The sequence below is a fragment of the Lottia gigantea genome (genome assembly GCF_000327385.1).
Source record: "Lottia gigantea unplaced genomic scaffold LOTGIsca_121, whole genome shotgun sequence".
Taxonomy (NCBI): domain Eukaryota; kingdom Metazoa; phylum Mollusca; class Gastropoda; family Lottiidae; genus Lottia; species Lottia gigantea.
Genome location: NW_008707245.1, coordinates 227,762 through 251,824, shown reverse-complemented (window position 1 = coordinate 251,824; position 24,063 = coordinate 227,762). Strand labels below are relative to the sequence as shown.

The window sequence follows — 24,063 nt, the reverse complement described above, 5'->3', positions numbered from 1 at the left end:
GATTGGTCTAATCAATGCGGCACAATACGAACCCTAGATACATCGTTTGTTCCAAATTACTCGTATAGGGCCTACAACTTGACAAAAACAAACGGTTAAGTGCACAAATATATTCGCAATGTTCAGCATTATAACAGTGTAGAAGCTGGAATGAACGGACATTATAAATGGAACTTTTACGCCCTATCAAGAGTTCCGGTCGATTAGCCTGTTGAGAATGAACACTTCTTAGCCTAATGTCTACGTCTGTCAAAATGACTGATCGCGAGAGAGAGACATTGGGTTCATTCTGCGGGCTATTATTGCTAATTGGTTAAATTGCGAGGTTACTAAAAAGATTTTTAATTGTTCGTCAGGGGTGGCAATTTTTTTTAAGATTATGAGAAGGCACAAATATAGATATATATGCAGCCATAACACCTTTATCTAATTTATTCGCCTGTGCAAATGCACGATGGCAAAACTGTTTTAAACTAAATAAACAAAGCAATGCCAAAGACCATGCCATGTTAATTTTACACGAAGTTTTGAGGTCAAGCTTAGAATTTCATAGATAAATCCATGGCTTTTTCAGGTAAGGAGTAGGGATAACTGTGCATTGTATTATCAAAAAACCAGACAACATTTAATTCTTCTCAATTCAAATCTAGATTTCAACACATATTTTAACCTTCATATTGAATGACATACAGTGACAGCTAGTTTTGAATGATGATAATATTTCAAAATACCTGATTAAAGCAAGTTTTGTCCTTTTCCTCGAGTATTCTTCTTGGTAGATGGCAATTTCAATAGGCCATGAGGCAGGGCGCTTTTTTTCCTCCATGTTTCTTGCTTGAAGAGTTACTTGCCCTTGGTTTAAGACTCAGACCACAGTTAAATTCTCCACGAAATTCTTATAGTTATGAATTTTCGGGATTTTCTAAGAAAAACAAGACATATTGACACACCAAAATGAAAAAAAAACATGGACCTTGTCAAAGAAAACATTTAGAAGTGGCATTTTAACGAGCGTCTGTAAGATCGGCTCAAGTGCACTCGTGTCTTATTCTACTTCCGGTGTAAACAAATCAATCGATCAAAATTGGAAAATCACGCTTGAACTCGCACTTATTGAATTTCTTACTGATACTCTTGAGTTTAGATCGTGTAGGCCGAGACATGGGAGTCTTCAAATACCCAGAGGTTCGTCGCGATGAGACGGTGGTTGAAGAATATCATGGAACGAAGGTACGAAATTAAGCTGATCGCATTTTCTATCCGGCTTTATGAGTTGGTGTCTGTGTTTTGCCAACTGTCTACTTTCGTTATTGGACCGGTTGACTCATTGAGGTTGAGGAGGAACCTGTCCTTGCTGTCGCTAATTTTAATTTGTTTTTCAATGCTTATTAGGTAGAAGATCCTTACAGATGGCTTGAAGATCCAGATTCTGAAGAGACCAAAGCCTTTGTTGAGGCTCAAAATAAAATCTCAGAACCATTCCTGGAGAAGTGTCCAGTCAAAGAGAAGATCAAGAATAGGTACGTCGTCGATAAGAGAGAGGGGGGGGGGGGGGGGCTGGAGTGATATCTTCTCCATACTGTGATGTACATAAGGGGACAATGAGAGATCAACTAATCAATAAGATATTCAGGTATCGGTACTTAAGACATTAAAATTGACATGTTTTTTATCTTCAGAATAACTGACATATGGGACTATCCCAAATATGGCTGCCCCAGAAAACATGGTGACCATTTTTATTATTCTTACAACACTGGTCTACAGAACCAAAGGTGAGTTACTCCATTATTTCTCTGGAAAATTTCACTCATTGTACACCAGCAATATCAGTCTGTATACGTCCTGTCTTTTTGTAAGGGTGTCTGTACAAGTAAAAATCCATCAACAGTTAGATATTGGAAAAAGTGCAGCTCTTCTGGAAAACTTCCCTCATTGCACACCAATAACAAGTGTTACATGGTACAGTGTCCAAGAGGAAGCAGAATAGTAGGATGTAAAACTCCATTTATCTTTGATTTCAGTGTAACATATGTACAAGATTCACTAGAAGCTGAAGCCAGAGTATTTTTAGATCCTAATAAGCTATCTGAAGATGGTACCATATCCTTAAGAGGTTCATCTTTTACAGAGGATGGCTCTGTTTATGCTTATGGACTGAGTAAGAGTGGTTCAGATTGGATCTCAATTCATGTAAGTCAAAGCTTATGCTATGGGGAAGGGCACTGTGCTGATGGTACGGGTAGAGGCAATATGGTTATGCTATGGGTACAGACATCACTCATGTATTTCTTTTGGAGAGTTCGCTACACTGAGTTGGAACTGATCATGCTTGTGTGTTAACCCAGGGGAACAGATATTAGCACACAAAGGCGCCAGTGATCAAAGAATATTCTACTTAACGTACACATCTGGTTTCCTTTGCAGTTCAAGAAGGCGCCAAGCGGAGAAGATCTACCTGATGTCTTGGAGAGATGTAAATTTAGTTCCATGGCTTGGATGCATGATCATACTGGATTCTTTTACAATGTAAGTATGGGCTATTCATTTTTTCTGGACTTTTTCCATGAAAAGGTGACACAAACTTTTAAATTAGGGTGAAAGCCTATGCATATGGATAAGTGAATGAGGTATCTAATATATTCCAGAGTTACCCAGAACAAGATGGTAAAACAGATGGGACCGAGACCACAACTAATTTACATCAGAAATTATACTATCATAAACTAGGAACTAAACAATCTGATGACATCCTGGTAGCTGAATTTCCTGACCATCCAAAATGGATGACGTAAGTCCAATCTTTAACTTGATCTGTTGAAAATCCATTTCATTTCGTTTCATTTCATATTATTGTCTGTCCTTATTAGGTCATTCAGGAGCTGGAAAATAGTATGTTAAACATTTTATCCTTTTACTTATCTATCACCATTAACCCAATTTTGTTTCATATCATTTCGTTTTGTTTCATTTCGTTTCATTTCGTTTCAGTGGGTGTGAGATCAGTGACTGTGGTAGATATATATTAATCTATGTTAGAGAGGGCTGTGAACCAGTCAATAGATTATTCTATGTTGATATACAGACACTGAAGAATGGTATTGATGGTAAGTTTTTATTGAAAGATTACTGAAATGTTATTAAATAAGCCTTTAATTATCAATATGTTTTTGTAGAGACCAAAGTTGAAGAGAGTTGCAATGTGTCCATCTGTATTAAAAAAAAGAAATTACTAAGAGGAGTATTAACAATTGATTTAACAAGACTTACCTTACTTTTTTATTTTTTGATAAAAGGAGTTTGAACAATATATTAAACAAGACTTACCGCATGTTTTCTGATATTTCAGGTAAACTGCCTTATGTTAAAGTGGTAGACAATTTTGATGCTGAATATGAAGTAAGTGGAATAGAATTTTTAATTTTGAAGGACTGGCTAATATTTGTTTCCAATATTTTGAAAATGTTTTTTGTTTCATGACCAGTAGATTTAATTCCAGTTGTTTATTTTGATATAATTTTTTTTAAATTGTAGTATATTACCAATGAGGGTACAGTGTTTACTTTTAAAACCAACCTGAAGGCGCCAAAATACAAACTAATCAACATTGATTTTAATCAACCAGAAATGGTGAGTTAGAAATGATTTTTCATTGGCTAATACCATGGACAATTAATCTTTTAGCCAACCAAATGTGAGCATCTGTAATCTCCTTACTTTCAATTCTTGAATAAGTACAATACTCCAAAGTCAATAAATGAAAAGTGAACCAGAATGTAAAAGCAGTATTTTGATTGGTCCATCATCTCAGGCAGCCAGTGAGATTCTTTGATTTCCATACTGTTTTCAGGCTAAATGGAGTACCTTAGTTGAAGAAGATGAAAAATCGGTTCTAGAATGGGTTGGATGTGTTAATCAAAATAAATTGGTCTTGTGTTACTTAGAGGATGTTAAGGTGAGAAAAACATGCCAAAATACAATAATTCCCTAAGTTAATATTGTCTTTTTGATGATACTTTTGGAGGATTTGGTTGTAGAAAGTGAAATAAATTAATTGAGATGCAGTGGGAGATAATGTTTCATTCTGTTGTTGCAAATAGAAGCAGAACGGAGCTTCGACAAACCTATGCTGTTTCCCTTATTGGACACTTCATGCCATTGCTTATTCATTAAGTCAATCTAAATTGAAAATGTGGGACCTAAAAGTGATTTTTCCACTTTTTGTACACTTCAGAACAAGCTGTATATCCATGATTTAGCACTAGGAACGAGGAAAGCTGAATTACCACTAGATGTTGGTACTATTGTTGGTTACTCTGGACGCAAGAAGAATACAGAGGTAGGCCTACAGTTCTTTCCCTGGTTAGGGGACTTGCTCTTCATGGAGCTTTGATGGAGTGACAATGGGTGACGATGCGCAAAAACCATCTACGCATAGTCATAGAAAATAAAATGAGGCCTTGTGTGCGTTAAACATCCCTTGACAGTTGGAAATCGAAAAAGAGCTGTCCTGGCAAAATTTCCCTCATTGCACCCTGTATCTGCATGGCGTTGCCGGTCTTCATTGGCCCACATGGCACAGAAAAGTAGGGTGTAAAACTCCATTCATTTCATTTCAGATATTTTACCAATTCATGTCGTTTCTGACACCTGGCATAATCTACAGATGTGACATGACAACAGACAACTATAGCCCTAAGGTACAGTAGCTTTCAATGAAGATGTCTTGTTGCTAAGCGATGTCAAGAACTCCTAATTGGGGAAAAATAGTTTGGACAAAGGCGTGCTAATGGTTGCTTTTCACAAAAGAAACGTTTGGCCACTTGTGCCTAGAATCCGAAATGTGCAATGCTGGACCAATTATTGGGAATTTTTGGGACATTTTCCAGGTATTCCGTGAAATTAATGTCAAAGATTTTGATGTCAGTGGATTTGAGACCAAGCAGGTTTTCTACCCCAGCAAGGACGGCACCAAAATACCGATGTTTATCGTTCATAAAAAGGTAAGCTTCATCACTTATTTTTTTACCTCATTGCAAACTGTGTGGCATTGCTTGTTTGCATTAGGTCAATTTGCTGCATTAAAGTTGGATCTAGAGCTCCATTTTACTTTGCAATGTGCAAAAGAAGGGTGAAAACTTCCAAATGTTATTTGCCTACTTGATTTGCTACATTGAGGAATAAATTAGTCCTCTACATTAAAATAGGGTGTAAAACTCCATTTCATTTCATGCTTTCAGGGTCTAAATTTAGATGGAAGTCATCCAGTTCTGCTGTATGGTTATGGTGGATTTAGTGTATCTATCAGTCCAACATTCTCACCATCCAGATTGGTACTTCTACAGCATCTTAATGTGGTTTATGCCTTGGCTAATATCAGAGGTGGAGGGTAGGTTCATCATCAGCATCTTCTGATCTTGGACAAAGGGTCTTGTGGTTTCTATGGTACAGACTTTGCACCAAGATCCTCCAAAATTTGAAAAATTAAATCTGCATTAGTCTTTTCAATTGCTAAAACGGAGGACTTAAAATTCCATGTAATATGATTGATGTATTCTCATTTTGTAGAGAGTACGGGGAAACATGGCATAAAGCTGGTTGCCTTGGTAACAAACAAAATGGCTTCGATGATTTCCAGTCTGCTGCTCAATATTTGATTGACAACAAGTATACTTCTCCTAATAGGTATGTGTCTTCTTTTACAAGGATGACAACTTAGGTTCAGAAGGATCCTATCTACCAGCTGGTCCTTGGCAGTGATCTTTCGTGGTTGTCCTACCCATGTATTTGAAAGATGACTTCGTTCACTAGACTTTCACATGCTGACCGAGATCAGAGCCTAGAACACCTGTTTGATGTAAGCAAGCAAATGATGTCATGTGAAGATGTAGGCATTGTCTTCAATCGAGCCAGAAAGTAGCCTAGGATGTAAAACTTCATTCGATTTCATTCTCTTTCAGAATAGCTATACAAGGTGGTTCCAATGGAGGTCTGTTGGTAGCAGCATGTTCCAACCAGAGACCTGATTTATTCGGGGCAGCCATTGGTCAAGTTGGGTAAGTCATTGTCATTGAATTTTTCAACATCCAACTATTTTAAATTCAGGGGTATGAGCAAAGTACATTCATGAGGATACTTGAAAGATTTCTTGGAAGAGTTTTGGAAGAACTGGCAAGGCACCTCAAGAGATGCTTGGGAAGCTTTGTGGATAATTTTCAAAAGTTATATTAGAGATTCACTTACTGGCAAAACAATTTTGAAGTAACCAAGCAAATGATGTCAAATAAATTCCAATTCTGCCGGAAGATTCAAAAAAATAAATAAATGTTTCAGGGTACTGGATATGTTGCGGTTCCACAAGTTTACCATTGGTCACGCTTGGACAACAGATTACGGCTGTTCAGATAAACCAGAAGATTTTCAGTGGCTTTATAAGTAAGTGGTTGATGGTGGTGGTGGTCTCTTGTGGGTTTGGTTTCACAGGATTGAGCTGTCTGCTCGTGGTTTTGGTTGAAGAACAGTCTGATTATTACAATTAACTTGCTGTTTCGAATCATCCATTAGACCATGATTTAAATTAAGCCACACAAATTCAAAGATTTTGAAAATTTAGCAATTTTTTTATAAAAATCAGCCACAAGGATTTGAAGTAATATGAATTATTTCATTGCAGATATTCGCCGCTACACAATATTAATGTTCCAGATGGAAACATACAGTATCCCTCCATGTTACTGCTGACCGGTGACCATGACGATAGAGTTGTCCCCCTTCATTCATTAAAATATATAGCGGAGGTACAACGTAAGGTTGGCTCTACAGAGAAACAGGTGAGAGCTTAAACTTAGTTTTCCAACCATCAAATTTGTTGTGAGGTGGATCCGTTTTGTCACTTATTTCTTACTTCTGTTTTGCTTTCAGAAAAATCCTTTAATAATAAGGATAGATACAAAATCTGGACATGGAGCTGGAAAACCAACCAAGAAAGTTGTAAGTTTAACTTCTTTCACAATCAATTCAAATGTATCTCTAGAATGGGTGGAGTTACCCACAGAAAAAAGGATTTACTTTTTCTATGAGTTTTGGGATGATTCTAATATGTCTTATTATGGCTTCAATCTATGAAAGCATAATTAAGCTCTGAGTACAGCTGATTGTCCAAGAGGCTAAGCTTAAATTCAGTTATTTAGAGCTTCAGATCAGAGCTCAATGTGTGCAGGCTTAGCTGAGCTTCTCTTGTGCTCAATTATTCAAAAATCTCTTCTTACAGATTGAAGAAGTGACAGATATATACAGTTTCCTATACACAACACTCAACTTGGAATGGAAGAATTAAAGGGAGATAACTCTCATCAAAAGAGTGCTACACATTTCACATTTAAACCTATTGTAAACTAGCAATTATACATATACTCATTGCCATTGATCTTCTCAAATAAAATCTTGCATAAATGAATGTTTGTTTTTCTTTTTTCATTTGAAATTAGATATTAACTATCCTTTTATACTGAAGGTCAAGGTCATATGATTAGAAATACAATCAAGAATAATTTAATTAAACCAGCAAACAAAATCAGGATACATCTATTTATAGTAACAGTGAGACAATAAAAACAAAAATACTATCAAAATAAATTGGCAGTAGCAAAATGGAATTAAGATATCCAACATATTCAACCAATCAGAGTGTTTGAAACAGTGGAATTAAGATATCCAACATATTCAACCAATCAGAGTGTTTGAAACAGTGGAATTAAGATATCCAACATATTCAACCAATCAGAGTGTTTGAAACAGTGGAATTAAGATATCCAACATATTCAACCAATCAGAGTGTTTGAAACAGTGGAATTAAGATATCCAACATATTCAACCAATCAGAGTGTTTGAAACAGTGGATTTAAGATATCCAACATATTCAACCAATCAGAGTGTTTGAAACAGTGGAATTAAGATATCTTTCATTCAGAAGATATCTGAAATTCAACTCAATTTACCAATCAGAGTGTTTGAAACAGTGGAATTAAGATATCTGATTAAGATATAATAATAAATCTCTGACATCAATAACACAACAAAGGACACCGATCGAAATAAATCAACAACAAAAAATAAAAACAATCCAACTTTTTATCAGCTGGATAAGCAATGGTCTGACCTAAATCTCTTTAAAAATTAAAGAGACAGCTCAACTTTATGTTCAGTAATATCATTGAATATGAAACAGTCTCGTAAAGTCATTTTTCCAACCTTACACCCCTTGATTGTTTTGGACTAGTCCAAACATGCAATTTAAAAATTTGGGGGTAGATTTTGTTAGTTATTATATTATTATCAGCTGCTAATGATTTGTTAGAAACAATTGGTGGGTTCGATGTTGGGTAAAATCTGTTCAAGTAACAGCTCGGGACTAATATTACAATAATCACAGTCTTCAGTACTGGAATGTTCTTACTTTTAATTAAAGGGATACATTAATCGAATTTTCTCTTGGACCTGACAAATCTTGATTTTCAGAAAAATGGACAATCTTAAGGTGAAAACTCAAGACTAACTACACTGTAATTATAGAAGAACTGCACATCTGATTTTCAATTTAAAAAGTGGTAAGAGTAGGCAAAATTAAGCTCTATCCAGGCTCGTAAATAGGGAGGGCGCAGGGGCACAATTCGAACAAATTCTCAGTTGAAGCTGAAAACAACTTCTATCAGCTATTGCCCCCCATGTAAATGCTGGTGCCCCCCCTTGGCACATTGGGCTGGTAACGGGCCTGGCTTTATCTAATAAAATAACTAGATGAACAAATCCCTTGAAAATGTTTAAAATGCCTCTATTTATAAGTGAGTGTAAGCTTTTTGAAATTACCAAAAAAAATGAAAGCCTATATTTAAAAGGGTAGATATTTTCTGATTCCAAGCACAAAAGTCATAAACTACTAAAAGCTTTCTACACTCTAGCAGCATGCAGGTCAAAGGTCAGCCTTTCTCAACAAATCACACCAAAATATCAAGTTACAATCAATTTTCACCTCTATCACAAGATTTATTTGGCAGATTTTGCTTTAAAACATGCCTTAAATTAAACTAATCCAAACCATAAAATGTTTCTGCTCAAATCACAGATGAGTTACAAACTCGAATGGGGATTTCACTTCCTCTTCAGGAGAACTACTGCATTGTGGGCTATCACTTGAGTCACATGACTTAATATCCTTATCTGATTGGCTAGTCAAAATATTTGAAAATGTCTTAAGGTCAAAGTTACTGGAAGTGGATAACTTTTTCCCGCTCTTTTCCCAAGTTCCAGATTTAATTTTCAACAATGTTTTTGCGGAGATGCTGGCGTTTGGTAGGGTGTTATGAACCTGCCAAGCGTTCAGTTTCTTACTGAAAATATTAACAAAGCAACCATTGGAATCTCCACCCATTTCCAAATCCACTTCGTTTAATTCAGAACCCACATCAGAAGCTTTCGACAACTTTCTATCCGAGTTCATCACAGTTTTCTCATCCTTTGACGCTTCACCAGTCACAACTGAGTTAGATTCTGCATTGGGTTCTTCCACATTCCTCGTCACAACATGGGCAATAACTCTAGTGTACCCTCCTTCAGTGACCTCCTGGGTGTATTTGGTGAGAGTGACAATTGGCTTCTCTTTGGTACTTTCTTCAGAATTGGCATCATTAGAATTCTCGCCAGCATCAGAGCTTGTGGCACCAGTTACAAGAGTTCTATGGACAAGCACTTCCACTTGCTGTTCATCTTCTGCCTCTACTGAACCGAAGAGATTGTCTATAAGTTCATTTTCTGGAATAACAATTCAAAAGAAACAAAATGAGGCAAGGGTTCGTTCTATTTACTATCCATGAAGATGAGCGAGAACAACTGTGATGTTCCGAATGAACAACTAGACATTTTTTTCTTTTGGACTGCTTAAGAACTCTTGTCATGCATTCAGCCATCCAAAAGAAAGCCACCCACCCACCCAAATTAGCCAATAAAGCAACATACCATTGAATCTGAGGATGTTGGGTTCACCTCGAAGATTTTGATTCTCGAAAGTTAAGGTATTTTCAAGACCTATAAAGAACCGTGGGTCTGTGTGAGGGTGCATCATGGTCTGCATTCTCTGCTTGGCACGTCGTTTCATACGTCTGCGTTTCATCAGCTTGTATCCAACTATCGCTGGTACAACCACTACACTGGTTCCTATAAACACTGCACCAGCTGCCAGAGCAAAACCAGCCAACACTGCACTACCCAACAGTTTTCCACCTGCAAGTAAAATATGCCATTTTATTATTGATATCTTTTGAGGATACAAATCTGCTTGTCCAGAATCTGGTGTACCAGCATGAGATGAGCTGCAGAAAATTAACTTGTGGACTTTCGGTTCTTAATGCAACAAGATAGCTTATATCAAACCCAGCCCACAAGAAAATGAATACATACCAAACACAGCCCCTCTGACAAATCTCCTAGCTCCCGGTCGCTGCGGCAACAAATTATATTTACACCCAAACAAGCTGTACCGACTAAAATGGTTTCCAAACATCTTCAAACTACGATAGCGTTTTCCACATCGATAACAAAAACTCGTCTTACAGGAGGAACAAGTCATATGATCACAGCCAGAGGTTCTCTGAATAAATATCTGAAAGAGAAAAGAGAATTGTTAGCAGTAGTGCTTCTTCACTCCTGGTAGATGAGTTCTTTAAAGGAAACGATTTGAGGGAAAATGTATGCCACATAGGAACAATTGATTAGAGTATTGGTTCTTTACATGGTTAGCTTGGTTACATAAAGCAAATAGTGGCTGTGGGTTCTAATCTTGATCAGCTAATGAAAGTCAGATGACCTCTCCACACTCCAGTATAGCTTGTCTTGGAGAGCTGGTAGAAAGGATCTTTTGTGAATCTAAGTTGTTATCTGTTGATTGAGATCGTCAACTCTCTTGTGATATAAATCTATTTTTAGCTCCACTTACCTTACATCTGGGACATCTTTGGGCATTCACCTGACCACTTTTCATTTCCAGGGCCCACATCTGCAGTAGGCGATCCCCTTTACGATAGTCCTTACAGGACAACCCTTCGTGCCAGGGTCCGTGACAGGGAAAACACCATCGCAGTTCACATTTATCACATACCACTTCCAGACCTACGGAAACAAAATTAGAAAAAATATATGATCCTTCAGGCAAGAGCCAGAGCTGACACAATCCAAGAGGTACTCTTGGGTCCATCAGCTATTATTGGTAGTTCAATTCTTACTTAGGTTTAGACATCCAAGAATTCTACCTATGAAGGTAGTTCATCTAAGGCATATGATTGGTTGATTCGTGAACACAACTTTCTCTTAAATGTCATGAGATCTTAACTGACTGAAATCCAAAGCTAAGTTTTTGTTTGAGCTTCATCACAATTTGGTAGTTACCTTTCTTGATGACTATCTTATCATCTAGTTCAGCTTTGGAGACTTTCTTAACATTACTACAGCGAGGGCAAGTCTTTATATAGGGATCTTTATTAGCGTCTATCAGAAACTTGTAATATTTGTCCTTCATTTCAGGGTCTAGACGACCAAGGATCTCATCTCTATATATGAACGAATCACAAACAGCCATACAACCAATCTTCACAATCCCTTGCTGAACTCGATCTGGAATGAATGAATGAATGAATGTAAATGAATGTTAATGAATGAATAAATGTATGAATGAAAACCTGAATGAATGATATGAACACTTTTAAGTTCTGTATTCTACACCTTAAAAGATTTACCACAAGTGGGTATCGCCATGCAGTTAGCAATGAGGTAAAATATGCTAGGGCTACACCATATAACAAAAACAACAACCTACCTTGAATGTAGGAATCCACGCAAGCATCACACACTAGTAGAGTACAGCACAATCTTTTACGAACATTCTTTCTCTCATAGCAGACTTCACACAACTTGTCAGGTTCTTCAGGATTCTGAAATAAATTAAATGGAGTTTTACACCCTCTGTCGTCAACCAATCAATGTAAGTGGTATCGCATCGCAGTTTGCGTGTAAAAATAGCCTGTATTGCACCCTATACTGTGGTTAACCCTTCAAATTTAAAGACCATAATAATTGGCCTGCTATTGCATCAAGGGTAACAACTGATCTGACTCGTGCACCCTTCATAGATCAAATCTGAATTAAATGATGTAGTTTGTTAAAAAGGTAAATAATTTGTCTATCATGTTGAAAAGGATTCTATATAAGAGACAGTTAAATATATAAATGTCCAGCAAAGAAAACTAGAAGACACTTATTAAAGGGTTGCTTACTTGAGGGAAGAGTGGTATTTCTATGTGATGGGAATCTTCACCAAGATCAAATTCATCATCAAAATCCTCATAATCATCATCATCATCATCATCATCATCAATTTCTTCAAACCTGAGAAAAATGAAATTCTTCATCATCATAATCATCATTCAAATCAACATAATCATTATCATCGCCACTATCCAATCATTATTAAATGCTAGTCATTATCATCATCATAATCATCCAATCATCATCAAATCATAATCAAATAAGTCGTCATCATCATCCAATTGACTTCCTAATATTTCAAGTGGTACTTTGCTAAGTGGCCCATTAGATATATTAGGTGCTAAATTCCAGCAAACAATGACTTTCAAGATGACAACCACGAAATTTTGGACTTAATTCTGACCAACGTAAAAAAAAGGTGTTTATTATAATTATTATATTATTGCTTTACCTTGCAGGAAAATTCTCTAAATTCATCCCAGACAGCAGAGTAGCTTGGTATGTCATTCTTTTATTCACTAGATACATCTGTAGATCTGTCTCCTGATCGGAATCACTGTCAGACTCCCAGGTCTCAGACAATTTATCAGGAATCTGGAAATCGCTGTCATCACTGGTGCCACCCTTCCGTTCTTTACTTGTACTTGGTTGTTCAGACATTGCTGATTCTCTATCCGACTAGAAATTAGGAAAATGATGTTCTTTTTTTAGAATATTTTTGTCTGTTCGGTTTCCATATTATAAATTTTACTTCTTTGAGGTCCAGTATCTGAGAATTGAAAAACATTTCATCCATCATCTTATATCTTATGGACATTGGCTCAAGTAAATCCTACATGATTGTCATTCAGAACTAGGTCTATGATACAGATCAAATTTGACTGTGATCTAGGAATTCAAATTCACCACACCTTGTTGGCAATGGTATGGCACAATCCTGCTGAAAACAGGTTGGATTATTGTCAGCTGGTGACCTGGTTCAGTGCTCTCCGAATCCAGGGTCTGTGCTTCTGAGGTTAGGCCCAGTGCCCACTCTCTAATTTTGTCTCCCACTTTCATTTTATCAATTAATATCAATAGCCTTGTGTAGATCAACTAAGATTAGATGCCACAGTGATCTTTTCCAACTTGATCTTCATATGAACAGGATACGATAAGGAAAATCTGTTTGATTTCCTTTCTATTTTTACTCACTCTGTTATGTTGGCTTTCCTTCCTGTTAGGTTTCTTAGCCATCATTTAATATTTGGGATTATTCAAGAATCTAACGAAGACAAGACAATGCTGTTTTCCTCCAATTTAGGCCCCTTGATGACACCCCCGGGGCTTCGATGGAATATACAAGGATGAGAAAATGATATTTACCTAATCTCCGCCTGTTCTGTTATGATAAATCAACAAAGAAGTTTATAATAATTCTATTTTTAGATAATTTTTCAATATTTATTATAAACTCTGTGCAACCTTCGTCATGGCCGATCGTGGCTAAATATAGACAACCAATCATAATCCTTGTCTTTGTTTACATCGATGACGTCAAAGGCAGGTACCAGAAATTTGATTGGTCAATATTTTCTTAAGGAAAGTCAAATCGTCCATTACATAAAATGGCCCAAATGACCTAATTGAACGTTTGCATTAATTCAAAAGACTATCCAACAGTTTTGATCTATTGGACTGATTCTTTTATGAATATTTCCTGCCCTAACAAACGGCATTTAAGAATTTCTTTAGACTCAGTTGTTGCATTAGGGAAACGACAATTCGTCCAAATGCACATTCGCCTCCAAAACCAGGATGCAAACAAAAATCTTATCAACAAACGCATTTGTGATAAAAGGATGGTAATTGATAATGCAATCGATCTAAAAACATCCTGTTAATGTGTCGCTACAAAAAAAATAGAAGAAAACCCAATTAATTACTCATTCAAAGCTCGAAACGATCGTTTTTTAATGTTAGTCTATTTGTTTAATGGTCAAAGGGAAGGAACTCGATTTAACGTACCTTCCAATTAAAGACCACAGTTAAATTCTTAATTTTGTGCTTTTCGCATAAACGCATGTTTTAAGGCTTTTTTGGCTAATTGTTAGGCATTTAAGGTGATTTCTGTTGTTTTTAGCACAGACCATACGCTACTGGTTGAAATGGGGTAATTTTTTATTTATCTTTTGCCCTAAAAGAGCTATTTTGTTGAGTTGTATTGAAACAGTCAAGTGAAGGTGGCCCAGGACAAGGAGACTAAGCAAATGAGGAGCTTGCTAGCTTACCTAGGGGTCCAATGTGCTACAGACTGCAGAAAAAAAAAAATAGTAATAATTTATCATTTTATTCAACAATAAATATAAAGTCATAATATAAAGGCTTAACAATTTAAAATATCACAAAAATGCAATAAAAATAACAAATTAGAACTGAAAAATTCCAATTCTTTCATGATTGACTTTCTTGCAAAAATGGACAACAAAGTATTCAGAAGTTCGTGGAAAGGGCAAGCGTCTTCTGCCTTCAACAAATCTTTTCTTCCAAACCACAAGTTGTCCTCCATTCTATACCATTTCCATGGTTTTTAAAAAATGGCAAAGGACAAACAAAATTCAACAGAGACAAATTACCAAAAGTAGATTTTAGATTCTCTAGTAAAGGTCTTTTAAATGTTTTGTCCTTTTTTAAAAATTCATACGTGGTTTGACCAGTGAAAACTAAATATATTTGCCACGCGAAAAAATAGGTGCAGGCAAAAGAACTCGCACAAGACATGTATAGTAAGACAGTTAACCAGATGATAGAATGATGCGCGGCTCCCCAAAACCATCTCCACAGTAACCATGGCAACAGGTAACCATAGAAATCCAGACTGAACAATGGCGTGTAATATTTGTCCAAATAAATATATATTGTGTAAAGACTATAAATAGACCCTAGACAGCCGTAAAAACAGAACACAGTGAAATAACGTTGGTTGTGAAAACCAATGCAGCAACCCGCGAAGAAACAGTGATGGTCTCTTTTCAGAATGCAGCATTCGCACAGTAGACAATGTTTGGCTCTAGGGGGCACCATTAGGTCACATGATCGACAATGAGTCCAATTTGTCATATTTGACGGTAAATATTCAGTACCTTTGCCAAATTTAGATTTTTTAAACGATCGTACCATGAAAAAATAATTGGCGTAAGTCAATGCAATGATGTAACAAGCAGCCATTTTTCTCTGCCAAAGAGAATGGGCATCTTTTGCATAAATTTCTGGAAGTGTAAGGAAAATTCCAACACAAAACGCGAGAACGGTGAACACCACAAAATAAGTCATTCCCCCATAATTGACCATGCGTAATTTCCACCGCCATTTTTCAGGCGACGATGTTTTCTCATACATATATTGTTTATCTGTCTTTTCTATATATTCATCTATATCAAATCGTTTCTTGACGTCTGCATTGTTCCACATCTTATCATTTATAAGACTTGTGCTTCCAGAATTTCGAAGGGCCAATCTTTTATAACACAAGCTTATGACAAATCTGAAAAAGTTTTAAATTTTTAAATAGAAGGCATAAAATTAATTGAGGGGTTCTATTTGGATCCTTTAGCTAAAGAACCATAAAAACATCAGAAATTCTAAGCTAAGCCACAGTTTTGGAGAGTTTCCAAGAGGGTGCAACCAGATTGGCCATGCCAAGAAAAAGGCTAATTAATCCTTGAACTTGAAGAGACTAATGAAAATTGCCAAGTCATAGTGGGCTTAAGTAGGCCTAATTCTAACAAAGCCAAGATTCGCCTATTAGTAAAGTAGTAAGGCATGGCGAAAATAATGGGGAAATTTAGATAAATTGGCATTTTCATCAGCCCTGTATTCAAAAGAACAAAACATTGCTTATATGTCTTAATCGTTTCAGAAAATACAAATTTTGTTTTGTCACCAACGTCAACAAATCCCTCACAAAGCCTCAACATACGGGTGATTTGAGTCCACCCTCGATCAACACACACACAAAATATCATTTATTCTCGAAATCTGGGGTAACATTCATATGAAATTGCAATGGTCATTGGCATGGACATTAGGATTTGGGGTACAAATGGGCAAAATTGTTTTTTTATTCCAATAAATTACAAAAAAATAGAAAATATCAGATTTGTTTACATTTTAGTTCGAAGAATTCTGCGCATGTGCAGTTCACCATTACTATTCGGCGTTGTTCGACTTTTTCCGACACGGAGGCAAAAGAAGATTATAAAAAATAAATTCGTAAGTTTTAGCATTAGATGTTCATTAAATTCATCCAAAATGGTCTCAGAAGTTGTCGAAACAATTGAAGATGCCACTGGCTTGTCGCCATTATCAAAATTAGGCTAAAGACTTCATAAATAAGAGAATTAAATTTTGAGCATGACGAAATGTGATTCGTTGTGGCGGTTTCCGTTTGTGATTTATTCCGCCATTTTAAGAAATCCCAACAACTCGAGGGTTTCCTTAAAATTTGCGCCTGAAAAAAATTAAATTCAACGAATTTATCCACGAAATTATAGAAAATTTGTCCATAAATGTAAAAGAAAACGAAATAAGACTTCCAAGATGAGAGTGTCTAGATTTAGGATTTTGCATAGCAAAACAGATTGACAAAATGAATTAGGGCAAGGTCAATTTCAAAACAACAACTTTGAACAAGCACTATGATAGTATGGTAGCAGCTACAAATTTCATTCATCTGAAAATAATTCCTAAAAACTTAAAGTCACTACTAAAAATGTCCAGACAAGGCAAGGACTCTCAAATTATAGACCTATCTTCCTTCAAGCATAAACATTTTAACATACTTTTACATATCCATTGAACTTGTGAACTTTTAGAAGTAAGAAGAGACCTTACATTTCTATTATTATATTTAAAAAGACCCATTCCTTTAACATTTTTATTTATTTTAAAACTTGGAAGAATTAAAGGCATGTATAGCTTCTCTAGCGCTTCATTCTGGCTACCAATATATAGCTTACCTGTATTAATTTTCACAATAAAAAATCTGACTCTATGTTAGTTCACAATTTAATTATATAAAGCTATGGGTTAGATATAAATTTGAATAATATGCCTGTAAGAAGGCCTCTTCCATAAATTTAGTTAAAGCTGAGAAATTTAACAATGATATTATCTTCCAGATTATATTTGATTAAAGAGGCATGGTTCGTTAAAAGGAGAAACTGTCATTGAAATTAAAAATCATAAGCTGAAAGTGACTTGATTGTCAAAGATGGAGACTGTTCAAGCTCAAGGTAGACTATTGTTAAATTTTTATTATTTTAAAAGTTTTTCTAAATGTTTTATAACATCACTATCACCACAGTCCTTATAGGCAACCTTTCCAATGCTGTCTCTATTAGCCCATAATTTCATTTTCTCAGCTCATCTTACTGTGGATTATTTTTTATGAATTTTATTTTATAGAAGTTGAAGGTGCCGGGGGAACAGAATGTGATGTTTGTGGTGGAAATCATCAAACGGAGTACTGTCCTGAATTAGGTCTAGCTGATCCTGGTACAGTTCTAGAGTTTGTGTCAAGGTAACCCCCTCTTTCTCTCTCCCTAAGGCTGGATGATGAAGGGACTGACTTGAAAAAATCATCAATAATTAAGTAAAGTGTTAAATGGACCAAAATTGATCTAGAATTTTCACCCCAAAAAATGTAATTGGCTAAGGATCTATATTGCATGGTGAGGCCCTTCAGAACAATTCAGTATTTTATACAGAAGAATTCTCTCAATATATTCAGTACTGATCTTATTAACAAGATATTATTTTTCACTCCAGAGCTCGGCTGACTCTACCAGATACCATGCAGCTGATAGAGCTAACAGACGGAACTCTTGGAGTCTGTTCAAAAATACTTATTCCACCCAAAACTCAACTAGGTCCATTTGAAGCCAAGAGAACCAGCTCGGATATTGAAGCTTGTGATTTCTTTATTCTGAAGGTGAGTTGATGTATTCGTTTTAAAATCAGCAATAGTACAGTCAGGAATTTATTCAGCTTATATTCAGTCACTTGAATAAAACCTATACTGTATATTTGCGAATATAATGCACACCTCTTCTTACCATACATGGGTCTGGAAAAGTGTTTATCTCCTTAAATCATACACAAAAGATGCAAATTGATGTGTCCCCAATACACATACAAGGTTAAGAAAACCTCCTTACAATCCCTTTAACACTATAAGATGCAAACTTGTTGCAGAACCAATTTCAAATTTCTTTACAGATGTTCAACAAAGATGGAAGTGTCACTTGTTTCGATTCATCAGATGAAAATGAGTGTAACTGGATGTGTCTGATCAGACCAGCTGATAATGAGGAGGAACAAAACTGTATGGCCTACACCATCAACCACAATGTCTTCTACAGCACCACCAGAGATATTCTGCCCACTGAGGAGCTCAGGGTCTGGTATGCTCCACACTATGCCAAAAAGCTAGGCAGAGAACCCAAACCTAATGGCACCACTAAAAGTAAGTATGATTCTGAATTCGAAGGGCTGTTTCAATGGCCCTGTCTTGTGAAGACTTGTAGCTGTTTTCAATGAAGAATGAATTAGAAAAACAAACCTATAAGCAATGACCCAGGTTCTGAAATTCCAAAGTTGCATTGCAGGAATTCAATTTTTTTTAACTATATATTCTAAGAAAATCTAAAAGATGGCGATGGCTCTCCAAATTCAGCAGTAAATTTTAATTTTTAGCAGCTTGGGTGAATCCTTTGTCTATTTCTCTTCAGGTATGCTTGGTGCAATGGTAGTAACAGAATCTCCAGACCTACCAATCAAAGAAGAACCTATTGATAATGGATACAGCTCTGGTGCTATTCCAGATGGAACCACCATTAAAGTTGAACCAATCCACGAATGTGACACTTGTGGAGAAAAATTCGATAATGAAAGTGACTTTGCTAAACACATTAGAAAGCATTTGATTCCGCATGTCAAGAAGGGTCCTTTTCAATGCAAACGATGCCCCAATAAGTACAAATCTTTAGAAAAGTTGCAACAACATATGCTCACCCATTCCAAACAGCATGTATGTTTTGTATGTAACTTTAAAGCCAATTCTGAATCCAATCTCAAATTCCACATGGATACCAAACATTCTAGGTTGAATCTAGGGAAGGGAGCTAACTCCGACAACGGAGAAGCAGGCGATAGCAATTCTGCATCTGTAGGTGAAGAAACTGACTCGGCCAAAGCTGACGTAGACATCAAAGAGGCAGCTGAAGGAATGATGTCTCTGATTAAGTCTGCTGCAAGCAAAGCTGGTGAAAAGGCTACAGACAACGCAACAGAAGCTTCAGGCAATGAAGAACATGCATCTGCAACAGATGAAACACCAGGAAGTCCTATTCCAGCACTAGAAGAAATAAGAGAAGAGGAGCCTGCTAAATCTCCTAAAAAACGCGGACGAAAGCCAAAGAGCCAAATTGTTAAAGAACCACCCAAACCGAAGATACCAAATCTCGGAACTGTCATGATCAAAGTGGAACCACCTGATCCAGATGGTCCACCTACTAGAATCATGCCCAGGAGATCTCTTAAAGGTAGAAGAACGACTGGGAAGTTTGCTGATCCAGATGAAAAGATCCTCAGTCCCATCAGAGTCAAGCAGGAGAAGCCGGAGAATGGAGAGTATGATTCTGCTAAGAAAGGCAGAGGTCGTCCTAAAAAGTCAGAAGCTTCTGAAAAAGGCGAAGCATCCTTATCTAAGGAACCAGAACCAGAAATTCCACCAGAGGAGATTGACGAATATCTGGATGACGAAGCTGCTGATGTGGATTTCCAGCCTTCAAAGGAACAGGCTAAGGAGATTATGCAGGAAGATGAAGAAATCTCGGAAGAGGAAGAAGGAGAAGAACTTGAAGAGTCTGAAGAAGAAATTGATCTGGATGAGAGTGAAGATTTCAAGACTACACGAAAACGACGTGGCAGGAAGCGGAAAGCCAAGTCTTCTTACAATGAGCCAGGAAAAAAGAAGAAGTACACTTACACCGTCCGGCCTGGACGCAAAAGAGAAGACAACATTCAGCAAGAAATTTCAGAGCTGGAAAATTTAACGGAAGAAATTGTAGAAGATGATGGTACCATATTTTATAAGTGCGGGGTATGTAGCAAGAAGTACAGTATGATGAACTATCTAAGGCTGCATCTTCCGGCTCACACGGACATCTTCAAGTGCGAGGATTGCGGGAAGCGTTTCACCAGAAACGAATCCTTTCAGAAGCATCGATGTAGAGCCAAGGCGGTCATTTATTACATTAAAGACAAGGAGAACGAAGACGACGAAGATATTTTCTGCTGTGTAGTTTGCGAGAAGGAGTTCACTGAGGAAAATTTCGTGGTCAAACATCATGCTTCTCATTCTTCCAAGCTGAAATGCAAGAACTGTGAAACAGTCTTTGATACTGAAGAAGACTTTAACGCTCACAGCGGGACAGAATGCAAAGGTAAACTGGAGTCCCGATTTCCATGTGCTCTCTGCAAACAGATGTTTTCCAACGAGATGAGTTTGTATCGCCACATGGCTATGCATACCGATCTTTACAAGTGTGAGAAATGTGGTAAATGCTACTCCAGAAAAGATTCGTGGCAAGGTCACATGCTGCGCTGTAATCCAGACAAAATTAATGACCACAAGATCTATGTATGCCACAACTGCAAGAAGACATTCGCCACGGAATTGGGAGCCCAGAACCACATGGTCAGCTGTGCCAAACATTATTGCTCGGATTGCCGTACAGCTTTTGAAAGCGAGGAACTCCTGAAAGACCACGAGTGTGACAGAATAGTAAGTAATAAGAAAGCTGTTCAGTTCCAATGCCCAGTTTGTAAGAAAACCTTTTCATCCTTCACCTACCTCAAACGCCACGAGGCAACTCACCAGGGGGCCTTCCAGTGTAAGATTTGTAACAAGAGTTTCAGTAGGCGAGAAGAGCACGGAATACATTACCGCTACTGCCTTGGACAAACGACCATCAAGAAAGAGGGGCAGATCAACTGCGATTTATGTGATGTTCCGTTCCATGACGCCAAGGAGTATCGGAATCATATCCACGAACATACTCATCCCCACAAATGTGAAATTTGTAGACGGAGATTCATCAAAATAGGCAGCCTCCATAACCATAAGTGCGAAGCAGTGAAGTCGGAATTAGAAAATGATGTACCTGAACCATGCAAGGAATGTGGAAAAGTCTTCCATACAAGGCAAGCTATGCTCAAGCACGAAATTTTCCACCGAGAACCCGAGTTTAGCTGTCATGACTGCGGAAAGAAGTTTTACAGGAAGGACTATGCCAGAGACCATATTTGCACGCTCCCCGATGGTACTAAAGTGCGAGTCAAGCGAAGGACGATAGAACCAACGAAAACCAAAAAGGAAGACGTGGTTTGTCACGAATGTGGTAAAGCCTTCAACAGTGTTAGTAACCTGAACAAGCACGTGAAAACTCACGGTGAAAAGAGGTATGCTTGCGATGTTTGCGGGAAGCGATTTCACTACGAAGCTTACGTACGAACACACCGAGAAATGGTTCACGAGAAGAAGTACACCTTCCAGTGTAACGACTGTGGCAAAGTATTGACATCGAAACAAGGGTTGATCAGCCATAACCGACAGTTCCACACTGAAAATCCCCCATCGTACCACTGTCCCACTTGTAAGAGGGGATTCAAACAGCGAGGAAACTTACGGACGCACATGCTGATGCACGGAAACGAAAAGAACTACGGCTGCAACATTTGTGGACAGTATTTCAAGTATCCTGAACAGCGAAACCGACATAAATTAGAGCACACGATGACTGAGAAGTTCCGATGCCATATTTGCCAGAAAACGTTTGTTCGACGGTACGATTTGAAGCGTCATTTAAGCGAAATGCACAGTGGGCATATCTACATATGCACGCTCTGCAACGAACGCTGTTCCCATAGGCCGACTCTTATTCGGCACTATAAAAGAAAGCATCCTGGTAATATGGAGATGGTTCGAGACCTAGACTCCATCAACAGCATGAAGCGAAGCGTGTCAGATATGCCCGTTGAGGTGAAGCAAGTCAAACAGGAATCTAAAGATTCAACCTTGCTGTACGAAGCAATGCAGCAGCTGGAACAAGCTGGGTTGGTGGAATCTGGGCAAGAGACGACATACATCACCCACCTGGATAATGGCGAGGACATCATCCTTCCTCAAGAGGCTGCAGAGGCTCTTCAAGGTCTATCCAATGCCGTCATCACCACCAACCAAATGGGTGAAGAGACCATCACCATCCCGAGCTCTATTCAGTCAGCATTTGGTGGAGAGTGTCAAAATGGTGATCAAACGGTGGTCATTTTACAGATTATCAATCCGGAAGACGGTGAAGCGGTTGAAGAAGAGGTCGTAGACTCCAATATGATACAGTACATTGAAGCTGGTGAAGGTATTGTAGAAGGGATTCCCCAAGAAACGGAGGGAATTCTCGTAGACCAGGATATATCCCAGGAAGGTATTTCGGAGGAGATGACTCAGACTGTCGAGGGAGAAGAGAACGCTATTGCTGGGGAAGGTGTCACTGAAGAAGGCGAAGAGGCCACTATTATGGAAATTCCGGAAGGCATGGAGATACAGATAGAAGAGGCTCAGGAGTAACGGAACACAATATCTTTGGACTTGCTGTGGTCATAACAAGCATATTTTAACTTAATATCACGAAATAGTTTCGGACAAGACCACACGTGGCCACAAAGTCCGCAATATCTATACCTCTTCCCCAGCCTCTGATTGATTTTACATTTATTGGCTAGAGTACCAACCTACAAGTTTCAAAATAGCTATCAGAGGCTGAAATAGAGGCAGATGTTTCGGTCTAAAGACCACTTGGCTCATCAGCGAACCAATGGATATGGATTAGTCCCTTCAGAATACTCATTCTCGTTCCCATATGTAATTGTATTTATTAGGTTTGAAAGGTGTTCCCCCCTTAGACATTGAATCGCTAAAAAAATAAAAACCATCGAATTTCATTTGCAAGGGATCTCTATCAGTATGTTTGTTCAACAAGAAATATTTTGAAGCATTTTATTTTCTGTATTATTGCATTTTTTTCATCTTGTTTGCATTTCAAATTTATTGTTAAAGTTTGTTAGATTAAATTATTTGTCTTATGTGAATTTTCTGTCCACCCCATTCCTGATGCGAATGAGTTTCGAATCCAAGAGTTTGGCAAAGTTCCCTGTAGTCCCATTAAGCATTGATGACACCCCTTTTGTTTTTGCAGCAATGAGTGTTAAGATTTACACTGCTAGTATTTTTGCTGTCTGCATTCTGCTATATCGACCCGAAAGTGAACTATATATGCTACGTCTTGTTGAATCGCATCCGTCTCCTTAAGTTTAGAGCAGATGAGATTTTATCAGAAGCTACAGTGACGATGCCCTCTCCCCCACACCATCCCACCCCACCTCCTTTCCATCAAGGATCTCCCATGTCAACCCGTCGTCATTAGCCCACATGGTGCAGAAAAGTAGGACGTAAAACTCCATTCATTTCATTTCCCATGTCAACATAGTTTTAAGATTGACACAATCTCATCATTTTTTGACGGGGAAATCACACGGAAGTAACCCATAATCAGCGTTTATGACACAGATGTTCATCAACATTTCAAATGGGCATAATAACTGTTACTTGAATGATTATCTTTCGTATGATTTATGGCGGAAAGACTTCCG

The 24,063-nt window shown here is 37.6% G+C and overlaps 5 protein-coding genes across 5 annotated transcripts; 2 read left to right on the top strand and 3 right to left on the bottom strand.

Moving 5' to 3' along the window:
- Window positions 1-1,072: 1,072 nt before the first annotated feature.
- LOTGIDRAFT_199566 (hypothetical protein) lies at window positions 1,073-7,454 on the top strand. The gene is made up of 20 exons (XM_009048416.1): window positions 1,073-1,230; window positions 1,393-1,520; window positions 1,680-1,775; window positions 2,025-2,193; window positions 2,428-2,529; window positions 2,649-2,791; window positions 2,992-3,107; window positions 3,350-3,399; window positions 3,535-3,630; window positions 3,851-3,955; window positions 4,235-4,339; window positions 4,620-4,700; window positions 4,890-5,003; window positions 5,241-5,389; window positions 5,569-5,685; window positions 5,961-6,056; window positions 6,334-6,435; window positions 6,674-6,830; window positions 6,922-6,990; window positions 7,271-7,454. The coding sequence occupies exons 1-20, from the start codon at window positions 1,162-1,164 to the stop codon at window positions 7,334-7,336; spliced, it is 2,130 nt and encodes a 709-aa protein (XP_009046664.1). The 5' UTR covers window positions 1,073-1,161; the 3' UTR covers window positions 7,337-7,454.
- A 2,960-nt stretch (window positions 7,455-10,414) lies between these two features.
- Window positions 10,415-11,245, bottom strand: LOTGIDRAFT_138098 (hypothetical protein; the record flags this gene model as incomplete). The annotated part of the gene is made up of 2 exons (XM_009048415.1): window positions 10,415-10,654; window positions 10,988-11,245. The coding sequence occupies 2 exons, from the start codon at window positions 11,243-11,245 to the stop codon at window positions 10,415-10,417; spliced, it is 498 nt and encodes a 165-aa protein (XP_009046663.1).
- A 191-nt stretch (window positions 11,246-11,436) lies between these two features.
- On the bottom strand, window positions 11,437-13,807 carry LOTGIDRAFT_199565 (hypothetical protein; the record flags this gene model as incomplete). The annotated part of the gene is made up of 5 exons (XM_009048414.1): window positions 13,678-13,807; window positions 12,764-13,081; window positions 12,321-12,432; window positions 11,864-11,978; window positions 11,437-11,661 (listed from the first exon to the last, which is right to left on the bottom strand). Coding segments are annotated over exons 2-5 (660 nt in total), but the record flags the coding sequence as incomplete, so codon positions are not given.
- A 1,013-nt stretch (window positions 13,808-14,820) lies between these two features.
- Window positions 14,821-15,375, bottom strand: LOTGIDRAFT_138052 (hypothetical protein; the record flags this gene model as incomplete). The annotated part of the gene is made up of 1 exon (XM_009048413.1): window positions 14,821-15,375. The coding sequence occupies one exon, from the start codon at window positions 15,373-15,375 to the stop codon at window positions 14,821-14,823; it is 555 nt and encodes a 184-aa protein (XP_009046661.1).
- A 3,228-nt stretch (window positions 15,376-18,603) lies between these two features.
- Window positions 18,604-22,496, top strand: LOTGIDRAFT_199557 (hypothetical protein; the record flags this gene model as incomplete). Its single annotated transcript, XM_009048412.1, has 4 exons — window positions 18,604-18,750; window positions 20,162-20,276; window positions 20,790-21,685; window positions 21,731-22,496. Coding segments are annotated over exons 1-4 (1,893 nt in total), but the record flags the coding sequence as incomplete, so codon positions are not given.
- Window positions 22,497-24,063: the final 1,567 nt, after the last annotated feature.